The 27255-nt window shown below is 41.0% G+C and overlaps 1 protein-coding gene across 1 annotated transcript in view; it reads right to left on the bottom strand.

Moving 5' to 3' along the window:
* Positions 1 to 18166, bottom strand: part of glra3 (glycine receptor, alpha 3) — a 311990-nt gene extending 293824 nt beyond the window's left edge. The window contains exon 1 of the mRNA XM_077524973.1: positions 17715 to 18166. Coding sequence (XP_077381099.1) covers positions 17715 to 17779 — 65 coding nt within the window. The 5' untranslated portion in view covers positions 17780 to 18166. The remainder of the gene's footprint in view (positions 1 to 17714) is intronic.
* Between the last annotated feature and the right edge of the window lie 9089 nt (positions 18167 to 27255).

The raw sequence follows: 27255 nt of genomic DNA, 5'->3' as shown, positions 1-27255 counted from the left end.
TATCAAGCGTTTTAATTTTGTTGGCAAAAGTTCCTCGACTGCGGTACCGTGAATAGCCACAGGAGGACGCCGTCGGCGTTTCAAACGCAACGAGGCTCCTGTGTGTAGTATAGAGTCGTACTTTTGTTCGATCAATAAAGTTTTATGACTTTACCGCATAGACAAAACAACTCCGTCGCTCGTAAGTGACACAGAATGTGTCTTAAAACGAGTATTTAAATACCTTGCACAAGTTTTAAAATCGTAGCACTTGGCAAGCAAAGTTGTTAGCAAGACGCCGCTAACGTAAACTTTGTCAATAAGTGGCACGTCACCGGAAGTTGCGCGTGCGTGTGTCGCCAGCTGTCAATCTGTCAAACACGTTAAATTCACTCCTTACGGATAATCGCGCGTGTTGTTATGCGCGGCACTGACGCCGAATTATCAAGAAGACACTAATAATTATAATTTAAATAAATCAAGGAGCGGAAACCACAGAAACGTTTTAATTCCCACGGGTTTATATCGCGATACTAAGGACTCGCGTCGAGGGGAAAGAGAAAACTACTACTTCCTGTAAGACGGTGTTAATTCATTAAACACGACGGAATTAATGAAGATTAAAAAGTGCAAAACGTACAAAAATATTAATCCTAAACTCAGTGTTAACACTTGGTGAAACAGGAGTAGGAAAAATATTATAATGTAACGTTTAAGAGTGGCGAAGACACGTGATGTTAAATTGTCTTAAATCCAGTAAGAATCATAGATTAGGACGGTACAGTAGTAATTTAAATCCCTCGATTAGTTTCAAATCACGGTAACTTAATTATTTAAATTATAAAGTGCTTTGAATGCGATGTTGAAGAAGGCAGACAGTAGGCTCACGGGGGGAGGGGGGCTGTGATGTGTCCCTCTTCACACGTGTTGCGAGAAGGCAGGAGTCAACTATACTGGCTGTAGTTTGGCAGCTGGCCGTGTAGCAATATGAATATTAAGCAAACAGTAGACTATAAGTGTTAATCAGATGGACATCTAATTCCAACAATTTAAGCAAACTATATTACTAGTGTTTCAATGCTACAATTTGGCAGAGACTGGGCTCTCAGTGGGGGGTCACGTGGTGAGATGTGATCCTCTTGGGGGCCACAGCCAAATGAGGAGCGACTTGGAAGTCTGGCCGTTGGGCCCGCCCCTCAAATTAGTTTATTGGTCGACTGGTTTCAAGGGGTGGTTACCTGAATCCCAGTTAAGTTAAGGATACGCCTCCAAAGATGGCGGATCTTAACACGTGTGTTTTACACAAAAGGCTAGCAGTTTTAGCACCATGTGCCTTACGCTAAACCCGACAAAAGGGAGTCAACTTAACACCTTGAGAAGTGTGCTGTGACTCAAATGGTGGTCTGAATGCAGAATTTCGTGCACTAGACTATTTCCTCAGCCTAAAGGCTTGTAACGTAATCAGGTAGCTAAGCTGATTGCGCCACGTGAGGTTTGGAATGTATTTTTAACCCAATCAGAATTCGTGACGAGCTAGAAAAAGCATTCCCAGGCCTAAAAAGTTTTGCATGCAATAGAAAAAATGTGATCGTTACTCTTCCACTTTTGTGTGTGTAACATTCACATAGTCGACAAATTCATTCTCTTCTCAATAACTAGTCGTTAGACTGTTATTTAGCGCTTCAAATACACTGCTTTTATACAGCGGATTGGCTCTGGCATAAAGTTGTAGTTAGGTTGCTATGGAAACGAGCTGAAATTTTCCCAGAAGAACACGCTGCACTAAGCTGTTTTTGGATTGTTACATGTGTGTGTTTCACAAAATATGTAACATAAATTGGCCTCACCAAAGGGGCACCATTATGTAAGGGAAATCGGTCCAATTAATTATTAAATCAACAATTGTTAATTATTAAATTAATAATCAATTGGCTCATTAATTGAAGGAGACTCAAACTTAATATTTAAATTAAGTTGAGCTTGCCTGCGGAGCACCACATCTCTTTTTGATAATTTTATCAGGATAACAGATGAGAACCTCGTTGAATCAGTCATTAAAATGAAGGTTGTGCCCTTACTACAATTTTGTGAGTTCTTTGTTCAGCTTAGAGGTCACTATAAATTGTTGAAACACACACACAGTAAACCAGGGGTTGAGTTTTGTGCACGTTTATTCTCTAACCTAGGTGGGATAATCTACTTAGAATTTAAAGAAGCAAACTAACTACTATGATAGGGAATGAAACGAGGACTAAAATAATAAAAATAATCAAAGGAGAAGAAAAGAAGAAAAAGGAAGAAACGGTCTTAGCCAAGGTGATGGATTTCTTAAATCGAACCAACATGGGACCCACAATCAACCTAGTTTGCACCAATTTGTACTAGGGCGAAGGCCTGCAAAGTTGCACTTACAGAGGGGGTTGGTCTCAGAAGCAGGACCCTGGATGGAGACTCGCCAAGCCCGTTTGAAGAAGGGATGAAGAAGGTTCAGTTCAGGAGAGGGAGAGACAGGTCGTCCGGCTGGCCAACTGAGCGTCACGGAGTCAACCTGCTGGCTGGGAAGAGGCCCTCTTGATTGAGGCCTCGGTGCTTGGGAAAAGCACCATCCGTTGAGCCTTTGCAGGGACTAAAAGCAGCGTGTTTCGCTGCGCCTGTCGCTACACGCGATGGCTTCTGTGCGTTGCCGTGTGCTGGAGGTTAAGCTAGCTGGGCTAGCCCTTTGTCTGGCAGCCGCGCCGATGGAGACCAGGAAGGAGCCAAGGAGCAGCGAAGAAGCGGGAGCCAAAGAGCAGCGGAAGAGCAGCGGAAGAGAGAGAGCAGCACGCAGGGAGTGTGCTTTTAAATTGGGAAGGCGGCGGCCTCCACACCAGGGGGGCCGGTGAGACCACAGTGGAAAGTTACCAGCTTAGAGAAGGTTTTGGTAGAGACTAATCAGATTGAATCTGGATCCCATGTTTGTTGAAATTCTAAGGTCAGAATTCAATCAATGCAACACGTACAATTGAATACCTCAAATGAAATGTTACCTAGCTTACACTGTTAAAACGTGCATACACATGAAAGTTTAGTGGAGAATCTGCCACTGCAATGGAACATTTTCATGACATTTCATGGAGTCAACATTTCACAAATGGCAAACATAACATTTCATAATTCATTGTTCTGTTGCAAAATAAGAAAGTCAAGTTTCTAAGAAGGCTTTTACAGTCCTGATTTGTGTGTGTGTGCGCGTGCGCGTGTCAATCAGAGCATTTGTCTGTTTGTGGGGGATGTTCTTGTGCTCCCCACCCCCCACAGTGGCATGTTCAGGCCACAGGAGCTCAATTCCTTTGGAACTGAGGTTGCAAAAAGTTACAACCGGCCGATAATCGTTACACTTGTGAAGGTCGAGACCTGAAGCTATATTTATTTGTCGCTGAATATTCTTCTCAAATTAATATTACGTTATTCATCACATATGGTCTTCTTCGTTCGGGTTTTCCCTTCAGGGGTCGCCACAGCGAATCAGTTGCCTCCATCTAACTCTGTCCTCTGCATCCTCTGCTCTCACACCAACTACCTTCATGTCCTCTTTAACTACATCCATAAACCTCCTCTTTGGTGTTCCTCTCGATCTTCTGCCTGGCATTTGGAAACTCAGCATCCTTCTGCCAATATCCTCACTATCTTTCCTCTGGACATGACCAAACCATCTCAGTCTGGCCTCTCTGACTTTATCTTCAAAGCCCCTAACATGTGCTGTCCCTCTGATGTACTCGTTCCTGATCCAAGTCCATCCTGGTCACTCCCAAAGAGAACCTGTCATCATCTGTCAACACTCTTTCATCCCTATCCTTTATTACCCTAACCTGCTGCACGTCCTTCCCATCTCTATCTCTTTGCCTTGCCAACCTGTATAGATCAGTCTCTCCCTCCTTACTGTCCAACCTAGCATACAAGTCATCGTAAGCCCCTTATTTGGCCTTTGCCACTTCTACTTTCACCTTACGCTGTATTTCCCTGTACTCCTTCCTACTTTCTTCAGTCCTCTCAGTGTCCCACTTCTTCTTAGCTAACCTCTTTCTCTGGATCCACTTCTGCACCTCCTCATTCCACCACCAAGTCTCCTTATCTCCATTCCTTCCAGATGACACACCAAGGACTGTCCTACCTGTCTCCCTGATCACATTTGCTGTAGTTGTCCAGTCATCTGGGAGCACATCCTCACCATCCAGAGCCTTTCTCAACTCGTTCCTGAAAGTCATACAACACTAGTGCCTTTTTCAGCTTCCACCATTTTGTCCTCTGCTCTGCAATTGCCATCTTTGTCTTCCTCAACACCAGTGTCATCCTACACACAACCATCCTATGCTGTCTGGCTACATTCTCACCTAACACTACTGTGCAGTCGCTGATCTCCTTCAGATTACACCGTCTACACAAGATGTAGTCTACCTGTGGACTTCTACCTCCACTCTTGTTGGTGACTATGTTCCTGCCTCTTCTGGAAGAAAGTATTCACGACAGCCATTTCCATCCTTTTTGCAAAATCAACCACCAGCTGTCCTTCTGCGTTCCTCTCCTGGATACCAAACCTGCCCATCACCTTCTCATCTCCTCTGTTTCCTGCACCAACATGTCCATTGAAGTCTGCACCAATGACAACTCTCTCACTTCTCGGGATGCTCTGCATCATTTCATCAAGTTCCAAGCAAAAGTTCTCCTTCTCCTCCAGCTCACATCCCACCTGTGGCGCATACCCACTAACAACGTTGATCATCACGCCTTCGATTCCTAACTTCAGGCTCATGACCCTATCTGACTATCTTTTTACCTCCAGGATGTTCTTAAAAAAAACTCCTTCACGATAACTCCTACTCCATTTCTTTTCCCATTTAAACCATGATAGTGTAGCGAGTAGTGACGGGAGTCGGAGGCAGAGTGTTGAAGTCCGGAGCCAAAGACCGGCGTTTTATTGACATCAGCTTCTCAGTGTTTAACAGCAACAACTCAACACTCTGAGCAAGGCTCTCAGGCCAACTAACATTTCGTACTTTTATCCTTTCATCCTTTCATCCAAACCAACTCCTCCCACCCGGAACTCCCCCTTTGTCCCAACGTTCCGTGGGTGAATTATGTTCCCATCACTACAATAGAACAATTTGAAACCAGCTCCTAAACTTCTAGCTTTGCTCCCTTTCCACCTGGTCTCCTGAACACACAGTATGTCACCCTCCTCCTCTGCATCATGTCAACCAGCTCTCTACCTTTTCCTGTCATACTTCCAACATTCAAAGTCCCTACTCTAAGTCCTAGACTTGTGGTGTTCCTCTACTCTTTCTTCCTACGAACACACCTCCCTCCTCTCCTTCTTCAACCAACAGTAGTCCAATTTCCACCGGCACCCTGTAGGTCAACAACACCGATGGCGGTCGTTGTTAACCCGGGCCACGACCGATCCGGTATGGACGTCATATATTTGATTTGCATGTTTGGTTTGGCCAAAGGTTTACGTCGGATGCCCTTCCTGACACAACCCTCTGTATTTATCCGGGCTTGGGACCGGCACAAGAAGACACTGGCTTGTGCCCCCTCACGGCTACATTATTCATCACATATGGTGTGGGAGGGAAAACCCAAATTGGTGGAAGTTATGTGGGTTTAAGTGCAGCTGGCCATTCAGCTTCAGTCAGTGAAGGGCTTGATAAGCCACACATTCACGGTGACAAGTTGACGTTACGGTTTAGTTTATTAAGAGTATTTTATTCATGTTACAAAAATGTAAATGGCCATAGAAGGAGAGATCAGAAAAGGAACGTAAATGATCTTAAAATTTGATCCTTTGTGGTCGCTCAACAAAATGGAAAAAAAGAAGAAAACTACCATGGAACTTTATTGGACGTAAATATTTGTCCAGTTTAATTACACACCCTAGGGTTTGTATTTTAACCATTATAGCATATAAATGAAGTAACTATAAATATTTTTAAATAAACAACAACAACTTGAGTTAGTCATCTTCAAATGACCTGTTGGCACAGATTGCGCATTGGCACAAGTTTGTACATTCAGCTTGCGGGTGCATCTCCCCTTAACATAGTTTGTTCTTTTCCAAGAGCAGCACACCAGCTCGAGTATTGCCTCTGGATCTGGGGGGAGTGATCATCCCATCCATTCCTTCCACATCGCAGCAGACCTGTCCTGGACTACGAAAACTGTGGCAGTGTTGAAAAAGGCCCAGCAGCGGCTCCACTGCCGAAGGCTCCTCAGGAGAGAGAACCTCAAGACCCCTTCTTCCGCTCCTGCGTATAGTCTGCTGACCTACGCCATCACAGTGTGGTTACCCCAGCTGCACTGAGGTGGAGAGGAAGAGCTTGCAGAGAGTAAAAAAAGACAGCAGCAAAGATCATCGGCTGCTCTCTGCCCTTTCTCCTAGACATCTACCACTCCCGGTGCCCTCATTAGAGCTCAGAACGTTATTAAGGACTCTTTTCACTAGCGTTGTCCCGATACCGATACTGGTATCAGGAGAGGCCCCGGTACTGCATTAAAACAGTGGTATCGGCATCGGCAAGTACTAACAAGTAACATACCAATACCATTATTTCCGACACTAATATAGGACTTTGGATGCAGCATCTTGTTTCTTGCTCATGCACAACATTCACTGATGTGTGACATGTTCACTGCATGTCGAGGCAAGATATCCTATTGGCCCTTGAAGGCTCTGAACCAATGGCAGGGCAGCTTTTTCATGTAGTATTTTTATTTATTTATTTATTTATTTATTTATTTATTTATTTATTTATTTATTTATAAAACCCTTGCTTTGGGTACCTGACAAAAATTTATCCATCCATCCATTTTCTTGACCGCCTATTCCTCACAAGGGTCGCGGAGGGTGCTGGCGCCTATCTCAGCTGGCTCTGGGAAGTAGGCGGGGGACACCCTGGACTGGTTGCCAGCCAATCGCAGGACACACAGAGACGAACAACCTTCCACACGCATAAGCATACCTAGGGACAATTCGGAGCGCCCAATTAACGTGCATGTCTTTGGAATGTGGGAGAAGACTGGAGTACCCGGAGAAGACCCACGCGGGCACGGGGAAAACATGCAAACTCCACCCAGGAAGGCCGGAGCCTGGACTCGAACCGGAGTCCTCAGAACTGGGAGGCGGACGTGCTAACCACTCGTTCACCGTGCCGCCCCTGACAAAAATTGTGCCTCAAAATTACTAATTTACTCCTCAAATTAAGTCAGTGATTAGCAAAATTGCTCCTCAAAGAAAAAAAAAATACTTTGAGCTTTATTCTTCTGATTGCTTCTTTGGCATATTGTCAACAGTAATATTGAGTGGGAAAAAAATAAACTAAAATTCAACATTGTCATCTGACAGGAATATAAAAAAATGTTGCCAACGGCTTATAAGAGCTTATCATGGAGGACCAAGGCAGCAGACACCATTACTAAAACATTAAAGAGAGACAGGGCACTTTGTGTGCACGCATGCACTGCATTATGTAGGTGCTACTATAATATCTGTTTATTTATTTATTTATTTATTTACATCATGCAACTGTAAATAGCTTTTATTGACAACACTGCAACTGCATAGTGCATACATACATGGGTTTTACGCATTCAAACAAACAATAAGGCCACAACATATCTTGGACGAGCAAAGCTGTGTCATGTGACCTTTAGGTTTGACGGTTTACCGTGGTTTTAAACAGTCAAGGTACTGAAACCTTGACAGTTACTTACTGCTAATATTGGCTGTCACTGATAATGAGCTCATCTTCTCTTCTTTTGACGGGGTGTCTAAACAGGGCACAATGTGAATGGCAGTTTGCAGAGTTTAGCAAACGAGCCACCTCTTTGAACTTAATTGCCTCCAATTAACTTTTTCTTTTCTCCTTCTTGGCGAGCAGAGAGGAGTAACACATGGAGTAGGAGGGGGCGCAAGACAAAAGGGACACAGGCGCTTAGCTCTGATGAATGTGCATTGCCCTAAAAACAAAATTAAACAAAAAACAACTTTTAACAACTCATTCACACATGTAAGCTTCTGTGAGTGAGTGAGTGAGTGAGTGAGTGAGTGAGTGAGTGAGTGAGTGAGTGAGTGAGTGAGTGAGTGGAAAAAAAAAATCCATGCGTGCTGTCAAGTTGCCACGGGAGTGACGTCACCCAGCCAACAAATTCGCCCGTGCCCGTTTGCGACACGCCACCCCCCGCTCTGCGATTGGCTGGAGGGGTGTAAACACTGTCTTTCCACAGAAACGGCCTGCTGTTTATAAAACAAACACAAAATGGCAAAATACAGGCTGGGTGGGTGGGGTTTAGGACAAAATCACCACTAGACATTAAGAGAAGCCCAGAGCTGTAAATTGAGAAGAAGTTTGTCTGTTTAAATCCTGTCGTTAAAAAGTGCCTTTTCCTGAGTGAAAACGGCAGAACGGGCCTTTAAAATAAAAGATTGTTAAGATTTATGTATTTCTTGAAATTCATAATGGTACATGTTTCTTTTGTACAAAAATATTCTATAGTTTGTTTAAAACTAAAACAGATTGTGTTCAATGGGGGTGGGTTGCTCCTTTTTTTCCCCACCCAAATATTTTAGAAAAGAAGGTAATTTTACAGCTGTAATTTTACAGTTTTTCACAGTTCGTAACGCATTCCTTCAAATTGTACACACAAACCTGAAAACCTCACACACAAAATGCTAGACCTGACACTCCCTTTTCAAGATCTTTGCCATCAAATCTCTTACCTTTTAACAAAATGGAACTCGTGTTCTCATTTGGTACACACAGACACATTCTTGAATGACACACACATCCCAGTGAATTGATACACAAAGCTCAACATTTGCTGCACACTACTAAACATTCACAGCACACTGAAGTGCAAAATTGAAAACCCAATTATAGAAATTCAACACACTTGTGAATGGCAATGCCGCATGAGAATTACCCATTTTTTCCTTCCGGAAAATGGGTGTGTAGGCCCACTTTTTCCACGCATAAAATATCACAAGCAACAAGTCATTGTTTTAATTGCAGTTTTTCAGTGCATAGCCATTTCTAACGTAAATGTATGGAAAAAAAAAAACGTCAAAATGTTACATGCTTGCCTTACAGTAATACCGTGATACCACAGTATTTTTGCTCACAGTTATAACTATTATCAGCGCATGCCTAGTCATGTGACACTGATATATCTACATATGGGGTGTACCACTTCTGCAGACGAAACACACTTTCTCTAAGCAGCCTTGCGGGACTCACGAAAGAACCACTATGATGTGGCCACTTAGGCTGAGGCGCCAACCTCACTGACTGGAGCTCCTCTCATTCATTTTTTTTTCTAAGGACACCTACAGGTTGGACGTCCTACATGCGTATCTGGCCTCCTTGGCTGGAGCACCACTCTTCTACGCCTGACAAGCGTGACCGGAAAAGATGTGCTTTGATGTGGCTACCTCGGTAAAAGACCATCCAGCAGCTGTTTGCCTGTGATCGTCATTTCTCAGAGGACTGCCTGGTTCACCTTGGCCAGTACCAGAGTGGTTTCACCGTGAGATTAAACACAATCAAACCTGATGATAAAATCATATCTACGCTGATAGTTAACTGTGGTAGGGCTAAAAATACAGTGATGTAGGTCCTTTAAGCCAGAGGTAGGTTGAATCCGCGGTGTCAACAGTCACTCGGAGTGCTGCAAAGTCCAAAGCATCTAATTCAGTAATGTCAAACATACGGCTCGCGGGCCGAATCAGGCCCGCGAAGCGGTTTAATCCGGCCCGCAAGATGATTTTGTATCGTAAAAGAATACAATAAAATGGAATTGCCCTGGATGTCATTATTTTACACACCACCTAAAGTTATGTTAAGAAAATAAAAATAAAATCATAAACTGACATAAACGTTAAATATGACACAAATTAAATTACTGGTAACAGAAACACATATGACAAGGATTAACGTCCTTAGTTATAACTTCATTAAATGCACCACACAAAGTATTCTGGGAACAATATAAATGCAAACAGGTAGATAAATTATGCCCGGAACGCATACAGGCAAAGTATAGCCACATTTTATTTGCATTTGTGCATTCGCTATTTATTTTTTATTTTTTTTAACAGTTGAGCCCCACTATAAAAGGATGACCCACAAAAAAAAAAAAAGGGGGGGGGGGGGGGTGAAAAACTGCGTATGATTGACACCGATTGTTTTTAAGTTACATACCGTGATTTTATCGATCTGGCCCGCTTGGTAATATATTTCCCTCCATGTGGCCCTTGAGCTAATATGAGTTTGACACCCCTGATCTAAATGAAAATACATGACATGCGTGACTTTATATGACTTTAATCTTGAGCTTGGTCTGTCTCTAACGTGTCATTTGCGTTAACATGCCCAATCCCTTAATTAATGTGTAAATTTATTTGTGTTTCAGAGTGTGCTAGAAAATATACAACAAATATAAATCACTATAAGCTGGTACCCATCCTTAAACACCGCCATACATTCTTTGCACCACAACCCCATGATTACTACTGAATGGGCTACTATGAATACCTTCCCGTCGACTCCCAGGCTAGGTCCAGGCTTGCCTAACAAGTAGGAGGCATCATGTCATGCAGCTTGCCTAGAAGTTGGAGTGCCTAGATTGCCCTGCAGGTGGAGCAGGCAGACGTGCAGGCTGGAAACATGGAAGTCTGCACTTCGCTGTGACCAGGCCCGGCTTGAGAAGGCGGGAGCAGCGGGTGTTTCCCGTTGGGCCACCAGAAGTCGCTTTTACGCTTTTTTTTAAAAAAAAATTTTAATTTTTTTTTTTATTATTTATTTATTTTTTATTATTTTTTTTTTTAAGAGCTCAGTATTATTCATTTGGCAGCCTTCCCGAGTCAATATATCATATCATATCATCATCTCTTTTATTTGTATTATTACATGGTTGTGTTTGTGTGTGTGTGTGTGTGTGTGTGTGTGTGTGTGTGTCTGCGTACATGCAGTTAGTGCTCTTTAATTCACCTGAAACCAGATACTTCGGAGTTCCACCTGAGTCGTGAAGTCGTCCCTAATTTTAAAATCACCCAATAACGTGCTTTTTGTAAAACTTGCCAAATCCAGAGTGACAAAGTTGCAGTGGCGTGAATTTTTCCGTTTGGTTGGCCTGATTTATGGAAATCAAGCCAACCAAGAGGCATGGCCCATTTGGGCCGCTATTTCGTGCAGAATAAATGAAACAAGCATTTGCTATTCGCCACGCAAGAGTCTCTCTCTCTCTCTCTCTCTCTCTCTCTCTCTCTCTCTCTCTCTCTCTCTCTCTCTCTCTCTCTCTCTCTCTCATGCTTGTTTGCTCTGTGGTCCAACGGAATCCCCCGTCCCCCCACCACTGCTGGCTGGCTGACTGGCTGGCAGCCAACCAGTATTCTTAACAAGGAGTTTGTGATGAGTGTATTCGCTCATCATTGCTTCTGTAATGTAAACTAATTAATAGCTTAGCTTGACAGAAGAACACACACACATAAAGATGGAATACAGAAAGCGAAAGGGTGGCGCCGAAAAGCCTCGGATAAAGAAAAAAAGAGCTTTAGAAGCTGATGCGGCGAAATGTGGCAAACTTGAACGTTTTTTATTTTATTTTATTTTTTTTAAAGTGTCACAGAGTCTTGAAGCATGTGCGCCTGACAGAGAGCACACGGGTAAGCTAGTGCAAGGTCAAGACACCATGTTGCATCTTTGGACAATGATAGTATAATAAACAAAATTGCAGAGACCAGTGCACTTCTCAGGCATACATGAATGTATTCTGTGAAAAGCGCTATACTGTACAAATAAAGATTACTTACTTACTTAAATAATGTTATATAAACCAATGAAAAAGTTATGCACAATACATTCATATTCCTTGATGTAAATGTGAAATTATAGTTTATTACTTGCATTCCTTAGCTGAAAAATGTCATAATGTTTGTATTATGCTCGTGCTAATTTTTGATTTTTCAGAGAATATGGCAGGTGGTCATATTAATTTGTTTTGCACTGTCCAGTCACTATACTGTTAACTATTTGTTTATTGTTGAAATCAACATTGATTGTAATCTAGTAAGGCATTAAACTATATTAACTTTATATCAAATACACTATAAATAATCGATGTTGGGTGGAATGGGAAATTATTTTAGATTGATACGCGGGGTGTGAATTGCCTAGTATCTGACCATTCGATTCATATCACGATTGATAGGTCACGATTCGATTAATCCCGATACAAATGTAGAAAATACTAAACAGTAAACTTGTACAGTGTAAGATTTGTATGAAAATGTATTATTTATTTATCTGAAACTTCAGTCTTATACAGGTTGTAATCTGTTTCATGTTTTAACAGCATTGAAATAAAATATTAAGGCTTAATGTTCCATTAATATAACATTCTTTCATGCTTAAGGTGTGAACCCTAACCCCGGGTTTTCACCGGATGCGGTTGCGGTGCGGTTGTGGTGCGGTTGCGGTGCGGTCCGGCGACGCAAGCAATTAGATTCCATTCATTCGAATGGTGCAGTTTACACCGCTTGCGGGTGCGTTGCGTGTCGACTGCGGAAGGCCTGCGGCGTGCCGCAAGCCTTCCGCAAGGATAGCCTATTTTCTATTTTTGCCGGACGCCGCAGCGGTAGGCCTCCGGCAAATGGCAAGCTAGCACAAAACACATCGAGCGGGACAGGAAGACCGAGGCAGTTTCAAAATACATTTCCGGTTACCTTTCAGAATAAAACACTCGCAAGCTCCTATTTCGCAAGTTTTTCAGCAAAACGTGACGTGGGCGTCGCCGGGCCATGTGCTCATTCACGGTTTAGACACCAGCGAACATGGACGAGGAGAGGTTTAATATTGGAGGTGGAAAACCACAAAATAATATATGACACGGCACATCCTTTTTATAAGGACTGTAATGTATTGTGAGTTTGATGTTCGCGATTGCTTGTTGTGCCCGTCTCGCTTGCCGTACTGAGCGGCAGCCGGACGCGGAAGACAGAAATAAAGAGTGGACCCGCACTGACCCGACTCTCGTAATTAATATACTTTACAAGGACAACCAAAAAAAGGATGCTGCATGTTATCTCATAGCAGAAGAAGAAGAAAAGGTTAAATCAAAAGAAGTCCACCTCTCTTTCTGCTTCTCTGTTGAGCACAGACTTTCTGTATGTTTGTCGTTGTGAAATGCCACATGATCGCGCGCGCGCGGTCCCGCGAGACACGTTGGGAAGTGGGCGGCGACGGAGCTGCCGGACCGCAGCTGTGCGGAGCCGGTGTGGATTGACAAAAAAATTGACCCGTCCGGAGCACGCAGTCAAGACGCACCGCACCGCAACCGCACCGCAACCGCATCCGGTGAAAACCCGGGGTAAGACGTTTTGGTGAATATTTTTCCATATTTTTTAAAAATCGATTTGGCCGCCTATTGAATCGATTCGAGAATTGCGCAATGTAATATCACGATATATTGGCGAATCGATTTTTTATTTTTTTTTAAACACCCCTAATTGATACACTAACATGCAAAAAATTATACATCTTCATTAAAATATGAACTAAAGTGGGCCGGTCTGAGCCCTGAAATTTCTGGGATGAAAATGAGTTCCAGTCTGGTCCTGCCTGTGACCCGCATAAGTGGCAGAAAATGGACAGATGAAAGAATAGATGCAATTACATGCACGGACCTCTATTGAAAGATCATGAGCTGTACAAGTGGAGCAGCCTCGATGATAATGTCGCTACTCTTGCACATTGCAATAGTGAATTGATGCATTGTGCGACATTCAGTAGTACTTGCACCTTACCTTGACCACACTGACAATATAGCATCTTATTTCAATAACAGAGCAATCATCAGCAGCACAATCAGTAGCACAATAAAGTCTGCTTGCTACTGTAGCAACAGGCAGGCTAAATTAAAAGCTAATGCTACCAATAGTTCTGACATTATGAGCTATATTTTGGTAGACAGTGCATATGGGCTTGGGTTAAACACTGGCACATCTAGATTGTCATGCTGGTACAAGTGTCGTATATCATGTATTTGGTAGAACAAGTGCCCACTTCACAGCCGTGATCTATTGGCGCTTTTCCACCGGACTGTTTCCACACCGAAGCGGCATTTTTTTTTTCCTACCCTAGATGTTAGCATCTCCATGGGACTTTTTCGGGGCCGAGCGGTTCCGTTGTAACCACTTTTTAGAACCCTTTCGGCAGTGGTTTTGCAGCGATGGTAGTCTGGGGACAAGCGGGGCCGTACCGTCACTGTCATCTGATTGGCCGATGGCAACGCAGCAATCAACGCCGTGGCACACGCCCATTTTCTTGTTTTATGCGAGAGAGGCAGAGGCGCCCGCCGGTCTTCGCCAAAGTCATAAAAATATAGTAGATACTAGGGGTGTTCCAAAAAATATCGGCTGCGATATTAGGTGATAAAAATTTGACATATCGCGAAATTGACGTGATGACGTAATGCGTAACATTATACGTCTTCGTGTCAACGTACACGCGTCGTTCACTGCTGCACAAAAAACAATGTAAGGAGCGTGTGAGGCTACAAGAGCTGCAGCCAGTTCTTACAGCCAGTTCTGTCACGTCTTCGTCGTGTGGAGGCTGTTTTGCTACAAGAGGTCAAATATAATGCTAAAAAAACAACAACAACAAAAAACAACCAACAACCAAAAAACAACTCACTCATTCACACATGTAAGCTTCTGTGAGTGAGTGAGTGAGTGAGTGAGTGAGTGAGTGAGTGAGTGAGTGAGTGAGTGAGTGAGGACGAAATCACCACCAAAGATTAACATAAACACAGATGTGTAGACTGAGAGAAAGTTAAAGTGTGTACATCCTGTATTTAAAAAGTGCATTTTCCTGAGTGAATCCGGCAGACAGCCCCATTAATAGCTAAAGTTTGTGTGTAAGTGGCACCCATTGAAAAAGGAATTGGGTAAGGGGTTAATTTTATGCATAATATATATTTTTAAATAATCGGCAGATTAATCGGTATTTTCTCTGCCAATAATCGGTATCTGCATCGGCCAGAAAAAATGCATATCGGTCGGACCCTAGTCCTATTCACTAAGGACACTGCTCTAATCACAGACGGGTGCAAACATGTCCACAAAGTTTGACAGCTGGGAAAAAATTTGCACTTGATTTATCACACATGGAAAAGGATTTGCGGCAAGAACACGGCATATAGTAACAGTGGCAATTAGGGGTGTGAATTGCCTAGTACCTGACGATTCGATTCGTATCACGATTCACAGGTCACGATTCGATCCGATACCGATTAATCCCGATACGAATTTATAAGTCGATTGTTGCGATTTTTTTTCATTCAAATTTAGAAAATACTAATCAGTAAGCTTGTAGAGTGTAAGATTTATATGAAAATGTATTATTTATTTATCTGAAATTTCAGTCTTATAGAGGTTGTAATCTGTTTCATGTTTGAACAGCATTAAAATAAAATATTAAGGCTTAATGTTCCGTTCATATAACATTCTTCCATGCTCAAGGTGCGAATCCTAACCCGAAGTCAGACGTTTTGTTGAATTTTTTCCATTAAAAATGGAAGATTAAAAATCGATTCACACACACAAAAAAAAAAAAAAAAAAAAAAAAAGGCAATGATGATAAGACGTTGAATCAGTAAGACTACCGAATGAACAATTCTGAGCTCTTAAAAAAAAAAAAAAAAAAAAAATATCGATTTTTTTTATTGAATCGATTCGAGAATCGATGTAGTATCGCGATATATCGCCGAATCGATTTTTTTTTTCTTTAACACCCCTAGTGGCAATAAAGATGACATTATCAGAAAGCGAGCTTGGACTGAGGCGGTGCGAAAGCGTTTTCCTCATTAAGCTGTAGTGAGCGGAGAGGACGACGACGTAATTCGATCACTCATTTAATGTCCATAAAATACAAATTATTGTTGCGATCATTTTTTATATTTTCAGAGGTTGACGTGGGCAGACAGTAGAGATGGATTTTCATATAACATAGTGTAGTGTTTGTGCATTTGCATTTGTTGTCACATGAAAATGATTGCAAAATATGCCACCACACCACGATCGTCGATCAGCCGGGGTTAGGTCATGTATTGTAAACAAACAGTGCAAAATGCAGCACCAGCATCTATAGCTGTATAAATTTTAGGCCATGTCGGCCAGTCCTGCATCCATGTTTATGTTCCAGGGAGTTACTGAATGTAACTTTCACCCAGTCTTTCTCTATTCCTGCATTTTTGCGGCATTTCTCCAAAATGTTGAAATCATTTTTAGTTCAATTACAACTTCAGTTTTCAAGTATACCCATGTGGTCGCTCTATGTTGTGTATCTGTTATGTTCCGGGGAGCTGAGCAACATATTCTGCCTAGCCTGCCTCAGTTTTTGCAGTTTCTCTGTAATTCAAACACACTTATCATGTAAACAAACAACCCAGACAAAACTGTATTGACCAGTTTTCATTGAAAGACGTTGTTTAGACTGCTTTGAAGTCATTTCACATCGATTGCGACACTGGAGGAGGCTCAGTGTCCACAACACTGGTGAACAGCTGCCCCAAATTACCTTAGTTGTCCATGCCCAGCGCACTGAACAATAGTCTTTCAACATTACGCTCCATCACAATGACACAGAGGGCTTCAGATTTGTCAAGAGCAGACCCACAAACAGAGGTGAGGAAGTCATTGGTACTTGGATAAAACATGCACGTTGGAGGATAGAGCCCAAACGTCTCCCTTTCATACCTTACATTGAATATACAGTCTCTACCGCGCACCCCTAGTACAGGCTATGTATAATTTATTTATTTATCGATGTAGAAGTTTTGTGTTGAAGTCCGTAGACTATTTTTTACATATGCAATATGAAAAGTTTGATATTGAAAAAGCCACAGATTTGTTTGCATTAGTGTTATAATCTGCGCTACAGTTTTATTTATGTATGTATGTATGTATGTATGTATTTATTTATTTATTTATTTATTTAATGATTTACAGTATAATACATAAGTTGTGTGACAGAATTTATGTTGTCATGGCTTGTATTACAACATGTCAAAGTGCTTACTAAGTTTAAACCTGTAATTGTAGTGGAGAAAAAATAACTATAATTCTTGATCTGCCTTTATCTTAACATCCTATAATCTATAGATTTGATATTGTTTGTTGTAATTTGTAAAAAGAAAAAAAAAGATGAATTAATTGCTTGCTTAAAAAATAAAAAATACTTAAATACTTAACAGTAAACGCTTATGAAATCAATCCAATCACTTAAGTCTGTGGTGTCTTTGTGTGTCAGATTTAATTGTACCGGTGGTCTGGTACTTTTATAGTAAGCATACATTGTACTCATGAATTTCATACATTTTGCAGAGTGCGTAATATATGTATTCTATATTTTTTAATATGACTGATAAATGAACAGCAGTCTCATTATTTTCCTTATGCTATTTTGAAATGATTTAAATTTGAATTTAAATCCCTTTTAAAAAAAAAATAAATGCGTTTTGCCTAATCCCTCGTGTTCTTTTAAAGAAAGCGGATACACGTTACTAATTCTGACAAGGTATGTAAAGTTATGAGGACAACTGTGTTCTGAAACAATTTGAAGGTTACACGAGAAAAATAAGTAGAGTTTGTAGCTTGTCCCGAGCTAACTTTCGTAAATTGACTATTTATTTCTGTGACATCTTACCTGAGAAACAGCGACAGTCTCCAGACGAGTAAGAAGACTCCAGCAGAGTAGTTCTTCCTCCGCATCTCTCCACCGACGTTCGGACGGACCCGTCCTGTCTCCTCGACCTTTAGGAGCTTTCAGCACCGTAAACAGTACAGCTCGTGCTCCTCCTGCTCGAATTCAACGGCGCTCAAAACATGCCGGAGACTCCCAAAATTACATGACTCCGTTATTTCACATCAACGAATAACATAACATATAAGTTGGACATGGCATCAAAAAATATAGTATCGGCGAACAGAAACGGGTGGACTCGAAAATGAAGGACCGGAGCGCGCCAGCTGTTCAAGCTCAGCTCTGGCGCTCGTATAGTGCGCCAGTGTCAGCACAGATGCAGGGGGAGATCCGCCCATCTCATCGGATGATTGACAGTCAAAGGAGCCAATCGTCTTGTCTCGTTTCCTTTAACCCGAATAGCATCTGAATTTACAAACCCAGCGAACTGCATCTAATTCAACACACACCGATGCATCGCCTCTTCAGGATGCGTCCCTGTAGCTCTCCATCCGGCTGCGGACATCTTCCTCTTGTTCTTTCCATTTGTTTCTTCCTCCATCTGGCTCAAGCACACTTTCTCGTCATGCTCTGCTGGGCAGAATTACATTGAGACGCATGTGGTTGATATTCCCTGTCGTAAAGTAACCGAAGTTTATGCAAGTTTGCCATATGTGGCCAAAGTATGCGTGGGGAGAGAGGAGAAGTTGATTGAAATGACTCTTACAGCCATAATTATGCTTCATTTGTAGATAATAGCTATATGTTTTTTAAATACCATCTCTAGAAAAAAAAGTTAATACAAAGACTAAAATGTAGGCCTACTTATGTAAAAAAGTAAAAATTAAATTTTACTGTCAATTACTTGCATATTAAAGCAGGGGTGTCCAAACTTTTTCATTTCAGGGCCACATACAGAAAATCAGAAGGACGCAAGGGCCACATAATGTTATGAAGAGAAATTCTGTTTAGTCCTAAAAATTGTACAAATAATTTATTTGTGCTTTTGCATATTGAGAAAAATGCTACATTATATAAACCATTTTATTTGTAATATGGCAGTAGGGTTATTAGAGTTTTGGAATTTTTTATTTGTTATTTTTTAATTAGTTTTTAGGGTGGTTCTGTTTTTATTAGTTTTAGTCCTTTAATAAATGCTTAGTTTTAGTTTAGTTTTAGTTAGTTTCAGTAGTAGTATTTTTTTTAAATGTGTATTACTTGTGTGCAATATTAAAAAAAAAAAAAAAAAAACAGTGGAAGCGATGTCATCTTTTGGTGCTTTTCTATTGGCTGCTGCTAGATGACGTCACTTCTGTGTGACATACTTTCAAATGTCATTATTCCGGTTTATATAAAAATAAATCTACTAAAAATCACACCAAAGACTAAAACGAAGGACATTTTTTGCTATAATTATAGTTTTAGTTAGTTTTGAAAAGATAAAATGTAATTTCAGTGAGTTATCGTTTTTTAAAAAGCATTTTCATTTTTTTTTATTTCGTTGACAAATTAGTTTTTTTAGTTTTAGTTATTTTGTTAGTTTTAGTTATTACTAAAATAACCTTGAATAGCACCTGTTTTTCGACACCCTCCCTTCTTACTTTGACCATCTAGAAAACATTTTTGTTTTTATTTTATTTGAACCAAGTCAAATGCCATTTTTAGCATATGTCGCGGGCCACTGAAAAATGGACGGCGGGCCGCAAATGGCCCCCGGGCCGTAGTTTGGACACCGCTACATTAAAGGGACAGTGTGTAGAATTTTTCAATTTGTTCATTTTATGCTAATAAGCTGTTATCAGTTAGAACAACCAATAAAAACAGAATAAAACAGTACTGCATTTACAGATATTATAACACATTGTATATAAAAACATTGAATCCAAAACCACTAGTTTCTTTTAAGAAAGTAATCTTTAGAAAATAATATGTGATTGTGAGTTTTAGTGAAATTGATTTAAACCATTTTAGTGATTGTGTCACAGTGGGCTATAGAGAAAGAAGTAAGGGAAGTGTTGCAGAGATGCAGGCAAGGAAGAGTGACAGACTGGCATGTTAAAGATGACAAGGAACATTGGAGATGGCTGTACTTTGCACCCCTCCCGTTCATCTACCCATCCTCATCATCCTAATGTGAAAGATATGAATTAGACATTAGGTTCTGGCTATTACAGAGTAGCATGGTGAAACTTTTAACATTTTCTGTCAGCTGTCTACCACCCCATGTACCTGCTGCCCAAATTCTGCAAGGTCACCTTCTGCCTGCAATCCAATTAAATTATAAGATTACATTTTAATTTAGTATCATTTTAACCAGTCCCATTCTGTGTTTTTTTTTTTTTAAATAAATAGAATAGGGAAGAATACACTTTTGTAGCAGACACAGAGTAAAAGAACAGAGCATCTCATTAAAAACAAAAACAAACTGAAATTTGTTTCTTCTGTGTAGGGATGTAACGATATCCAAACATCACGATACGATATTATCACGATTTGAAGGTCACGATACGATAATTATCACGATATTGTGGGGGCGTTGGCGATATTTTAAAAAGATCACAATTTTGTAAAAAAAAGAGAGCTCATACTTAAAAGAAAAAAAACAATATTGTACTTTTGTACATAACAGCAACGCATATAAACTACCTTACAATCTCTAATAACAAGATTGAGGCACTTACTTAAGGCCTCAGTATGCTTCTGCGAGAGGCTCGCGCGGAGGCGTCACGGCGGAGCTCCGCACGTGCGTTTGCTTTCCAACGTGCGCAATACACATCTGTGTCTGCTGTTTCACACCAAGTCCCGCTGTTGCTATGGCTGGGCCGCCACAGAGTGGCGATTCCTCTGCATTTTATGACGGATTCAGGAAGTTCAATTTAATTCAGAAACAGGAAACAAAGCCGGGAGGAGAGTAAGTTCATCACCGTGGCAATTAATTATTGCCAATTTACACTGGTGTAAACTCGCCAAAACACAACAGCCACGCGCTTAGCGAACACAGGTTTTTTTTTTTTTTTTTTTTAAGTTATTGTTGTTTTCCGCCTCTCGTCCCAGGCACATATCCACATGCACAGCCGTGGTCTCCGAGCAGGAAGTCGATTTGCGCCGCCAGTTGCCTTCACGGAAACTATCTGGGCGGGGGGCGGGGAGAGAGAGAGAAAAAACAAGAAAAAACGCCATCGAACGGACCAATCAGAAGCTAGCTACGCCCCGCCATCTACGGCGTTCAAGGATTGGCGACATGTGCACCGAAGCCGGCCACGAGCGACGCTGCACTTAAAATTCATGAACACCGTAGATCATGTGATCTACGGCGGTCATCAATGCGAGAGCAAACATGGAGGCATAAATTAGGCTTTAGTAATGCAAGCACACATTGATCGCTTCACAAGCAAATTAGGTTTCCCCTTCGTCTGACAATTAGCATAGATTTTAAACATAGAAGGCAAAAACATCCCTAATGAAAATTAAATAGCACTAATAAACTAGCCACTAGAGGGTGCTAGAACTGCACAAATGGAAATCAACCTGACTTTTTTAACAGTTGTGTTCCTTTTAAATATTGTGAACATGACGACGATATTGTGTCAGTTTTAATATCGCGATATCACGATATTGCCCTTATCGTGACATCCCTACTTCTGTGTACGGATACCCGTAAAGTAAATTTGGCTGTATCTTTATGTGCTGAGGGTAATGTACACTGGAGGCACCATTAAGTAATTTACATAAACCTTAAACATACAGTAGTATATTTTCTTCAAAGTTGAACAATGCAATGCGGACAAGGTTTATTCTCTGTATGCCTGAATATGGATAATTAAAATGACTTTCATGTTATTACATATAGAACATGTTTTTTTTTTTTTTGTTTGTTTTTTATGTACACATTTATCCTTCCATTTTCTGAACCACTTGCTCTTCACAAGGGTCGCGGGGGTGCTGGAGCCTATCACAGCCGGCTTCGGGCAGTAGGCGGGGTACCCCCTGAACTGGTTGCCAGCCAATCGCAGGGCACACAGAGACGAACAACCATCCACACTCACAAGCACACTTAGGGACAATTCGGAGCGCCCAATTAATCTGCCATGCATGTCTTTGGAATGTGGGAGGAAACTGGAGTACCCGGAGAAGACCCACGCAGGCACGGGGAGAACATGCAAACTCCACCCAGGAAGGCTGGAGCCTGGACTCGATCTTGCGTCCTCAGCACTGGGTGGCGGACGTGCTAACCAGTCATCCATCGTGCCGCCCTGTACACATTTAATCCAATTAAAATTTTAATTCCAGGTTAAATTGGTTCCTGGTCCATATCACTCAAAAAAACATTCATGAGGTTAGTAAGTAAAGCTCAAAATCAAGGGCTTCCTCTGCATAAAAAAATGGGTTTGTTACATGTAGCCATTTTAACAGTTGAATAGTAAGTCTATCTATTCTGTGGAGAGAAGAAGAGAGGTGGCTGTAGTAGGTGCTGGTCTACAAAATGCCTCAATAAAGTTTGTGACTTTCTGACCAATATGATTGACAAATAGTCTTTTTGAGGCAGTTGTTCAGTTTTATGTCTTTTATTGTATAGAGGCCACAGTTTTTGTGGGTTATTGAAATGTCAATGTGCAGTCCTCCCTGACATGATAGTTTGATCATTAAACTGGAATTTCAATGTGTAATTTATCATGATGTGCAGGTATACATTACCATGCGGTGGCATGGAACATTGGAAGAGTGTTTGTCTCCCAATGCTGAGATTACAGTGATGTTGAACCTGATTCGACCTCATCCATTGGTGAATGAAAATGAGGAGTTGGTTCAAGTTGATTGGAAGTAAAAGATTACATTGCCATGATTAAATGATGTAGTTTTTGCATCATTAAAATGACTTTAGTTCAACTTGATTAAGCTTGTTGAGTGCAAAACAAATCATGTTGTTTGTACTAAAGCCTAACTAGAGAAGTTTTGTTTTTTGTTTTTTCATTTACACAATGGCTAAATTGGAATAACTTAAAAAAAAAATTGTTTTTTAACCCAATTTATTACGTTGAGCAGCACTGTTATTTACAGCAATGTTTCTCAACCTTTTTTTGAGCCAAGACACACGTTTTTCATTGACAAAATCTCAAGGCACACCACCCATAGGAAAAAATAAAAAATAAAAATCCTTAACTTAAAACGGCTAAAGCGTTTTTTTTCACACTTATATTTATTGTTTATCATTGAGCAACAAGTTCATATAACTTGGAAAAGTGCAAATAATGTATTCAAATCAAAAGTGCAAATATTCTTATAGATGAATTATGCATATTATCATCAAACCATATAAAAGATATTGCCAATGCTAAGAAATATGCAGTGCTTAATTCTATCATATTGTAAGTGTATCTTAAGAGTATCTTAAGTTTATAATTCTACACATTAAAAGACACGTTTAATGATTGATTTACATCAGAAAACTGTCCAACTCCATGCTTGCATCATTCACATACAAAATGTTATACAACTGCACACCTTTTCTCACTTCAATTAGTTTGCTGCTCCTGACAGACCTCGATTCCCCCCCCCCCCATCAGTCTGATTTGCCGAGACTGCATATTTCTTTCAACACTTTTCATGTGTTTAGCACCCCTATTGTGTTTCCACAGCGTTTTTGAGTTCTCTGTAATTCATTCAAAGTTTGATGACCTATGAGTTTGATGAACACACCTCCAAATTTGTCCAACCAATCATCCTTAGTCATTTCAGTTTACCGAGGTAAACTGAAATGTTCTCCAAAAGTTCCTGCGGTAGAAAAGCGTCTAATGTTGCTGTCACACCCATGTCATGCCTTGTCCTTTTGCCCTCGTGTTTCTGGTTGCTTTAGTTTGATTTTAAACCGTGTTAATTTAGTTGTTTTTGCCAAGTACCTTGTTTGCCCTTTTTCTTAATTAAATCCCACTTTTTTGACAGCATCCCTGCCTTGCTTTCGTTGCTCCCTGCAATTGGGTCCTGCATCCCACACCTCACCCTGACATCTATTCGGCGATCATTTATCAAGAACAAATTTAATATCAACACAGATGACAATTTTCTCTCACCTCCCGACTGTTACGTAACTTTCTAGACAGTCTGAGCTTTCCAAATGCTGTTTGTGATGGAAGCCACGTTTGTCTAAATAAATAGGCCGAGCCTCTGGCCTCAACAAAGCTCATTTTTCTCATAGTACGCATCCTGAAGGACACACATTTCAGCGATTTTATTCCAACCTATAGTGTTAATCTACCTCTGACACTCTCAAGGCTGAAGTCTCTGACGAGCATTATTTCTCTGAAAATATGAGGATAATATGAGGAGAACACTCCTTTGCATATTTGCATGCTGACATTAGCATTTACCTCAAAGCATGTGCATGCTGCATGTGCTCAGGCTCACACGGACTCCAGCATGACTGTTGACTCTTACTAAGTCCTTTTAAAGCACTAAACAGTCAGATTATATTTTTTCATCTCACTGCATGTGCAAGGAACTGTGCCAAAATCGAGACTGCATGTTTTGTTTTTTGTAACGGGCAATTTCATCTGCCATGAATGCAACCAATATGACATTTTATTTTGCATGGAAGTGTTCATTACCTGTTTTTTGGGAGTGCCACATCACTGTGACAGATATATCTGAATCCTAATTTGCCCCATTGCAATTTTGCACATTAATGTAGTGCCATGAATAAAGAGAGGAGACAGTCGTGCCAACTTGTGTGACAGCCTGCTTAACTAGTGGACATAAATAGCATGAGAGGCTAAGGAGAGAGAAACAGAGAGAAAATGTATTATTAACGTACCTCATTACGGCTCACGGTTAAGCAACAGAGTGCAAGGCAAAAAGGCAACACTTAAACAAAGGGAGTTTTTTTTTTCATGTTTGTATGTTTGTAATTTTGTGATTGTGGCTAATCCAATAATTCATATGAATTTCTTGTTGTTCGCTGCACAAATAAATTCACAAACATTGTCAAAACACTATTTAGGATAACAAAAATCACTCAATACAGCCTGTCTATTGTCAACTGCAAAGTGGCAAAACAAATACTGTACCAGCCTTAGGTTGTATCCAAAACAATCAGCATCAGTACAAAGATGCATACCTCGAGCCTTGACAAGTGCTCATCATTGTTTTGAATGATGTTCTCATCTGTGTTTGTTGAATCTATGGAATGATAACGTGTCACATTGTCTTTAAAAAAAAAAAAGGAGATGCATTTAAGTCAAAGAGGAAGCCCTTCATGCACGCAGTGTATTGTCAGTGGATCTGGAAAGGTGACCTTGCTCTGAGGGTACGATGATCCTCATTCAAGCCATTCTACAACTGACAGTGAAATGCTGAACATGTTATATATTGTAGCACTCACACACATGTACTTACAGACATGCAAAGACCCTCACACACGCAAAGACATACAACTACACGCACACAGCCGGAGAACCTGCATTTCTTTGCTAATTACCTGATTATACACCACACATAAAACAGGGTGCTTCATCCATCTGTCTACCAGATTTTTGATAATTTGTCTAAAGAAGCCTCCAGCCACAGTCTACTTTATTTGTCATGAGTGATTTACTTCCACCCAAAGCTAGTACTACGTCAAAGATAAAGAGATTTGCTTTTAATTGTTGTTTACCAAATAAGGAGAACTTCCAAGAATCTTTTGGTGGAGGTGCAATCGGAATGTGGATTTTCTGGAAATCATGGAGCAGAAACAATTGTACTTGTAGTTTAATTTATTTAGTAAAGACATGCTTTATCACTTAGAATGTTTTTCCAAGAATATAGTTATTCACAGTCTTTCAGAGTTGACAAAGCATGCAGAGAGGCAATTAAACATTGTGAGATTGGACTTTCAAAAGTCAGTGAGCTTTGCATGTATTGTCTTTTTTTAACCCTCAGCCCTTTCCTTTGCAAGCTTCTTCATCCATGCAGAAGTATTATTCATTTGTAGGATATAGTGTCATCCTTCTACTTGGTATTATAGTCCACATATGTGTTTCCCATGGAATTAAGTATGATCAAATGTTTTTGAGGCCAAACACAGAGGCTGGATGAATAGGTCACTAAAATAAGTCATATGGTAAAATGACCTCAATTGGTATATGAAAAGATGCTGAAGTTTAAGATTCCATGACACAGAAAAAGTCAATCTGTCAACAAGAGCCTGGGTGATTTATGGCAAATGAGTCTTTCTGGTTCAAAGACCTCATGACCAGCAATGTAAATGTTCTCACTGTCTTGCGCATGGACTGTAATGTAGGGCACAGAAATTCCCATGTTGTCTCAAGTTGTTGTTCTTTTCCTTTCCATGCTCATCCATGAACTGCTTCCAATGTAAGGTTAACATTTACTGATGTCATTTTGAGAATACAACTATTTTTTTTTAAAACACATTTCAGTGTTGTAGCCATGCAATGCCCTGAGGATGACCGAACTGTCCTACGTAGCACGGGCAAGCAAAGCGCTTGAAGCTCAATTCATGCGGGACGCACATTGGAGTCATGTCCTGCAAAATATGTTCTTACCCTAATAATAATAATAATAATCCATCCATCCATTTTCTTGACTGCTTATTCCTCACAAGGGTCGCGGGGGGTGCTGGAGCCTATCTCAGCTGGCTCCGGGCAGTAGGCGGGGGACACCCTGGACTGGTTGCCAGCCAATCGCAGGGCACACAGAGACGAACAACCATCCACACTCACAAGCACACCTAGGGACAATTCGGATCGCCCAATTAACCTGCCATGCATGTCTTTGGAATGTGGGAGGAGACCGGAGTACCCGGAGAAGACCCACGCGGCCACGGGGAGAACATGCAAACTCCACCCAGGAAGGCCGGAGCCTGGACTCAAACCGGAGTCCTCAGAACTGGGAGGCGGACGTGCTAACCACTCTTCCACCGTGCCGGCATAATAATAATAATAATAATAATAATAATCATCATCATCATCATAATCATAATCATAATCATAATCATACACTAATGAGATTTTGGTGCGATACTGACAGTCGTAACCATGACAAGAACAAGGCGTAGCCACGACTTTCATATGTACAGTAAACTCCGTCTGTGTGAGTCGTTCACAAAAAGTTCCCCGTTGCCTTCATGGCTGCCGGACTGTTATAAACCACAGAACTGCTGAACCACCAACGCTACTTTTTCTTTGTTGACCCACTTAGAATCAAAAGATGTTTCTCATTTAAGCTACAACAGCATCACTAGGATGTGATGCCGCAAAAAAAAACAAAAAAACAAAAAAAACTGACCATCACACGGGCCTGTTTGTTAGCTTCATGTTGCTATCTTCAGCTAGCCCGTCCAATAAGACATGGGCATCAACTGCATGCTTAAAGATGTTTTTGGCAGTAAATCAGTTAATGAGCCATAAGGGCAGGATGGCACTGGCTGTGATGTTGAGAAAAGGACTTGTCAAGTGCTACATCCAATTTGGTGCTTCAGTTTGAGCCCGGATGAAATTTAATTTTTCCT

The sequence above is a fragment of the Festucalex cinctus genome, chromosome 6 (assembly GCF_051991245.1).
Source record: "Festucalex cinctus isolate MCC-2025b chromosome 6, RoL_Fcin_1.0, whole genome shotgun sequence".
Lineage (NCBI taxonomy): Eukaryota > Metazoa > Chordata > Actinopteri > Syngnathiformes > Syngnathidae > Festucalex > Festucalex cinctus.
This window is presented reverse-complemented; position numbering and strand designations above follow the sequence as displayed.